Source organism: Gavialis gangeticus, unplaced genomic scaffold (assembly GCF_001723915.1).
Source record: "Gavialis gangeticus isolate Ggan-Ray unplaced genomic scaffold, GavGan_comp1, whole genome shotgun sequence".
Taxonomy (NCBI): domain Eukaryota; kingdom Metazoa; phylum Chordata; order Crocodylia; family Gavialidae; genus Gavialis; species Gavialis gangeticus.
In genome coordinates this window covers 164,298,664-164,303,958 of record NW_017729024.1, presented here as the reverse complement: position 1 = coordinate 164,303,958, position 5,295 = coordinate 164,298,664, and the positions used below count along the sequence as shown (strand labels likewise).

At 58.8% G+C, this 5,295-nt stretch overlaps 1 protein-coding gene across 5 annotated transcripts in view; it reads left to right on the top strand.

Moving 5' to 3' along the window:
* LOC109297943 (phospholipid-transporting ATPase ID-like) overlaps positions 1–5,295 on the top strand; it is a 98,564-nt gene that overhangs the window by 75,895 nt on the left and 17,374 nt on the right. For all 5 annotated transcript variants that reach the window (XM_019518031.1, XM_019518034.1, XM_019518033.1 and 2 more), the window contains exons 17-22: positions 97–212; positions 1,839–2,003; positions 2,714–2,825; positions 3,155–3,260; positions 3,629–3,776; positions 4,517–4,700. In XM_019518031.1, the coding sequence (XP_019373576.1) occupies positions 97–212; positions 1,839–2,003; positions 2,714–2,825; positions 3,155–3,260; positions 3,629–3,776; positions 4,517–4,700 (831 nt within the window). The remainder of the gene's footprint in view (positions 1–96; positions 213–1,838; positions 2,004–2,713; positions 2,826–3,154; positions 3,261–3,628; positions 3,777–4,516; positions 4,701–5,295) is intronic.

Sequence of the window (5,295 nt, the reverse complement as noted above, 5' to 3'; positions counted from 1 at the left end):
CCGAGGCGCAATGCCCCTGGGCTATAAGGCGAGTACCGCAGGTCCCGCGTGCCAGGGTCTGGGGTTTCTCAACACCTTTCTCCCCATTGCTTTCAGTGCGGAGCCCAGAAGGCAACTTGACTTTGTACTGCAAAGGGGCCGACACAATCCTCTATGAGCTGCTGCATCCTTCCTGCGAGGATCTCAAGGAGGAGACCACGGAGCACCTGAACGTGAGTGCTGCCCGCGAGGGGACCCCTCGGCCGGGCATCCCCTCTCTTTGAGACTCGCGGCTGGGCGTGGGTTAGCAGTGAGGCCGACATGTCTCTCGAGCAGCCTGGAAGGTGCCCCTCGTTCCTCCTTAAGGGCAGGGCTGTTGTGCACACACTTGGGAAGCAGCTGAATAAACATCGCGTGAGTCAGTGTGTGCTCGCGCAGCAGCGTGTGCAGAGCTCGGGCAGCAGACGATGGGTAGCCAGACCGCTGGCCTTTTCAGACGCAGCCCAGGTCGGGGCAGCCTGAGGTCCGAGTGGTGTGAGATGGGCCACAGGGCCTGACCATCGCCCTTCAGGGTGGGTCCTGCAGAGACAAGGGTGGAGCTGGCACCGGACAATAAACCAGCTTCCCTTTCCTCTGTCTGGAAAAGCTGCAGCATGCTGGCAGGGCGGTGCAGAGCGTCTCAGCTCCAGGCTCCCAGTTTCTGTCTCTGGCGCACGGGCCCAAGGGCAGTGTGCCTGGCTCTCCAGCCCAAACTGGTAACCAGGGCTCAGTTCAGGTTGCATCTTTTAAGAGCAGGCTGGAGAGCCCGTAAGCTACAGCACCGAGGCTGAAGACCAGCCTGCCCAGGTTGCAGCGCGACAGGGCAGCAGGACATGTATTTGGAGGCATGGGTTGTCTAAATTGTGGCTGGCACGGAGTCCCAGAGCTTCAGCGGGCTCGGTGGCAGCAGAAAGGGGCTACATGGGCACATCACGTGATCCCGAAAGCAGGTGGCGTGGGGCAGCTGTAGCAGATGGGGCATGGGCTGAGGATACAGCGTCTTCCTGAGGCAGCTGCCCTTAAGCTGTTCCCACACTGGGGGACCCACGAGGATGGTGATGGTAGACGGACCAGCCCCTGCTCTTGCAGAGTGGGGGAAAAAGGCATCCTTCCTGCTGGTCTGGCAGCGCCAGGTGTTGGGGTCTATATTTCCACTGTGGCGGATGTGCCAAACATGCAGCTGCTGGCACTGAGCGTGCATGGGGGGGTGACCACTGTGGTGGACATGCGAGACACCCCATCCCACTGCTGTGTTTGACCGGATGATCACACGTCCGTCGCCGCTGCAATACGTCACCCCTACCCCCTGCATTCGTGACCCCTGTCTTCCCCTGCATTCATGCCAATTGCTCACCCTGGGGCCCTGCAACGTGATCAAATGAAAGCTGAGTAGAAACTCAGCTCTAGAGTTGTTAAACATTTTCATGCACTTGCTTCATAGCTGGTTGTCCCTTTTTGTAGCTGGACAGCCATTTTTAGGGTGTGATCATTACTTTGCACATGTGGCTGGTCTTACTTTGCACATGCCAGTCTGAAAACCTTGGGGGTGGCTCCCCAGCCTGCACGGTAACACGGGTGCCTTGCCGATGGAAAATTGCTGCAGCCAGATGTGGGATGTGGCCCCTTGTAAATGGTAGGCTGGCAGCGAAGCGGGGAAACAAGCTGTGATCCGGGTCAGGTGCAGCTCTTTATTGTATTCCCTGCGAAAGCCGGGGCAGTGGTTGGCAAACACAGGAGGGTGTGTAAAAAGCCACTCTGTAAAAACCAAGTAGGAAGCTGGGTTTTGCTCTGATGTCTCCTGTCCCTCTGGTGCCTTGCAGGAGTTTGCTGGGGAAGGCTTGCGGACGCTGGTCGTGGCCTTCAAAAACTTGGAGGAAGAATACTTTGAGGACTGGATCAAGCGGCACCACCAAGCGAGCACCGACCTGGAAGGGCGGGAAGAGAAGCTGTCCGAGTTGTACGAGGAGATCGAGAAAGACTTAATGGTTGGTCTTGCGTGTGGCCTGGGCTCTGCGTGTTTGGCCACTGGGCACCGGGACTGTTTTATTGCAACTGGCACGGGTGTCTGAGCAGCTGACTTGTGATGAGATGGAGAATGCCAGAGCAGTGGGGTGGAAGGGAGCTACGGGGGTCGCATCCAGTCTCACCCCTGCCCCATGGCATCAGCCCTGCCCGAACCATCCCACACAACCACGGTCTGAAGTCTACATAGGACTGTTGTCAGCACAGACCTAACACCCGAACCTGCCCCCAGTCCCGCTTCTGTGCAATGTTGCTGATGGATGCTCAAGGGGGCCCAAGCAGTGGCACTGCCCCTGCTATGGAGGAAGGCGACATCCAATTTGACCAGGGGGTTGGAGCCAGGCCCTGACCTCTGCCATACAGCCTTCTGCAAAGCTGGAGCTAGGTTTCCTCCTTGCCGTGTCAGCCTTGCTAGCTGACTCCTTGCAAATCCCATTGGGCCGTAAGGGATGTAGGGGGTGGCACCATATGGAGGGATATTCCCAGGGGGGTTGAAGGATCCAGGGAGCTGTCGGGGTGGCCGTTGTCCAGGATGACCAGCCTGCTGCCTGCTTTTGGTGCATTTGTTGGAGTTGCTGGTGGAGAGGAGAGGGCGGCTGGGAGCCCTGCGCCGCTGCAATGACTGCCCAGCCGTGCGGGAAGGCTCATCCTTTCTCTCCTGCTCCCTGCTCAGCTGCTGGGTGCCACAGCCATTGAGGACAAGCTGCAGGATGGGGTCCCGCAGACCATCGAGACCCTCAGCAAGGCCCACATTAAACTCTGGGTGCTGACCGGAGACAAGCAAGGTAACAGGGCCGTGGCGCCCGGGGTCCCCCTTCTTGCTCGTGTCCCGGTTCTGCCTCCATCCCAGATGCCATGTGCTGGTATTTCCTTCCAGACCATGCTGCTCTCTCCCTTGTCCATGCATGGCAGGTGGGGCCTTGTCTTGCCAGTCTCCTCTGACAGTCCCAGCGCGCTGGCTGCAGGCTGAGTCTGTTGTGCCGAGACCCCAGCCCATCTGCACCGAGGGGTCTGCGCATCCTTGCCCCCCCACCATGTAAACAGGGTGCATTCGGGGCCATCAGGGGGCTGGTTGCTTCCTGCTGGCGCATCCCTGGGGTCCTTGTGTTCCCAGAGACGGCGGTGAACATCGGCTACTCCTGCAACCTGCTGTACGACGACATGGCTGACATCTTCATCATCGAGGGCAGCACCTCCGACGACGTCCTCGCCGAGCTCAGGTAGGTGGCATGAGCTCTGCCAGCGGGCGCGGGGCTTCGGCTTTGGGGTGGCAGCTGGGGCTGCTCTCGTCTGGTCTCGCCTCGCCTCCCTTCCCCTGGCGCAGCTCGCTGGTGTGGCTGTCAAGTTGGGGCTGGGTCTCACTAGAGCATCCTCTGGATGTGATGGGCCCTTGGGGGGATTTTAGGGGGGCTTCTGCAGTGTCTGATCTGATCCATCTGTGAAAGGGCTGCGGAGGGCGAGTTATTTTGGTACCTCCTCGGGTCAGGCATGTCCCGCTCACTGGCCCAAGCCTCCGAGTTTTCCTTTTGCTGCAGCTGGGCTTTGTAAAAGCCAGGGGCCTTTCTGAGTCTGTGCTTGCCGCCTTTAGGGATGCCCGGAAGAAGATGAAGCCGGAGTCCTTCTCGGAGAGTGACGAAGTGAACGTCCAGTTCAAAAAGAAAACCAAGAAGTCATGCATCCTGCCTGAGGAACAAGCCAACGGGGTGTACGGCCTCATCATCAATGGCCACAGCCTGGTAAGGATGGTGCAGCGTCGCCGTTAGGAGCTGGGCACGTGGGGAAATGGGAGCGTGGCCCTGCAGTGTGTGGGACAGCTACTCGCAGATGAAGGCTCGAGCTTGGCCCTCTCAGTGCCAAACGTCTCTCCAGGGAGAGACGCAGGCAGGAGATGCAGCCGATTGCACGGAGCCACCCCATTCTCCAGTAGCCAGAAAAAGCAAAAAGCAAAGGGCTTTTAGCATGGACGTCGCTTCCCGTGGGCTGCTTCTTCCCTCCAGGCAGTGCAGCGGGGCAGGTTCAGTCCCCTTGCCGATGTCAGGGATGAGCGGTCCAACATTGCAGAAGTTGTGGGATATCCTCTCTGGAAGTTTTCAGGAGAAGGTTGGAAAGACACTTGGCTGGAATAGTTTAGTCAGGGATGCTCCTGCCTTGAGCAGGGGCCTTGTGAGCTCGCTTCCTGCCGTGGGCTCGCTGAATTCTTTGCCACGGAAGTATTTTCCTTGCAAAATTTTCATTGCGAGTATTTTCCTGTAGTCAAGAAACAAGTGAAAGCTCAGAGCTGGCACTTCAGAGGCATCCCTGAGTCCAACAAGGGTGTCTCGAGTCGATTTAAAGGTTGAGAGCCACCGACTTCGATCCTCCGGGCACCGTGACTGGCCTGCGCTGCGCTGGACTTGCGCTGCTCGGCTCTGTCCCGTGCCGGGAGCTGGCTGGACACCTCCTTGAGAGCGTGCTGTCTCTCTCCCTCCCCGTGCAGGCCTACGCGCTGGAGGGGAACCTGGAGCAGGAGCTGGTGCGGACGGCTTGCATGTGCAAGGTGGTGATCTGCTGCCGGGTGACACCACTGCAGAAGGCGCAGGTGGTGGAGCTGGTGAAGAAGTACAAGAAGGCCGTGACACTGGCCATCGGTGACGGAGCCAACGATGTCAGCATGATCAAGAGTAAGTGACCGGCATGCAGCACCCGTGCCTGGCCAGGGGCACGGAGCTGCTGTGCATTCAATAGGGGCTTGCACCTGTGCTGAGTGGAGTGGGGTCTGCATGGGGAGGTCGAGATGCCTATGTTGCCAGCTTCTGAAAGCAGCATTTCTTGGGGATAGTCCCCCCACGTTTGCTGGCAGCATCGAGGGTAAAATGAGAAAGGGCCCAGCTTCCAGTCGGTTTATCCTGAGCTCTTTGCACGTGTCGTGTCCGTGGCTTCGACTCTCAGACAGGCCGCCCCAAATGAGAGGGAGGGTGATGATCTCCTTCGCTGCAGAGAATAGCAGCAAACTCTGCAAACCGTGCCCAACAGCCACGTGCTGCCTCAGCGTTACCCCATCCTTGTCACTCCTACCGGGGTTGGATGGCAAGCTCCTCGAGGCCACGGTCATGTCTGCCCACGTGTCCAGACAGCACCGGGGACCATGGTGCTGGCTGGGGCCTCTGTGCAGTCCTGCAATGCAAGCAGTGGAGCATAATACATCCTGGAGGTGGACGAGCCTGGTGAGGAGGGGGGATAATGAGCGGCTTTTATGTCTGTAAATAGTCTGTGTGG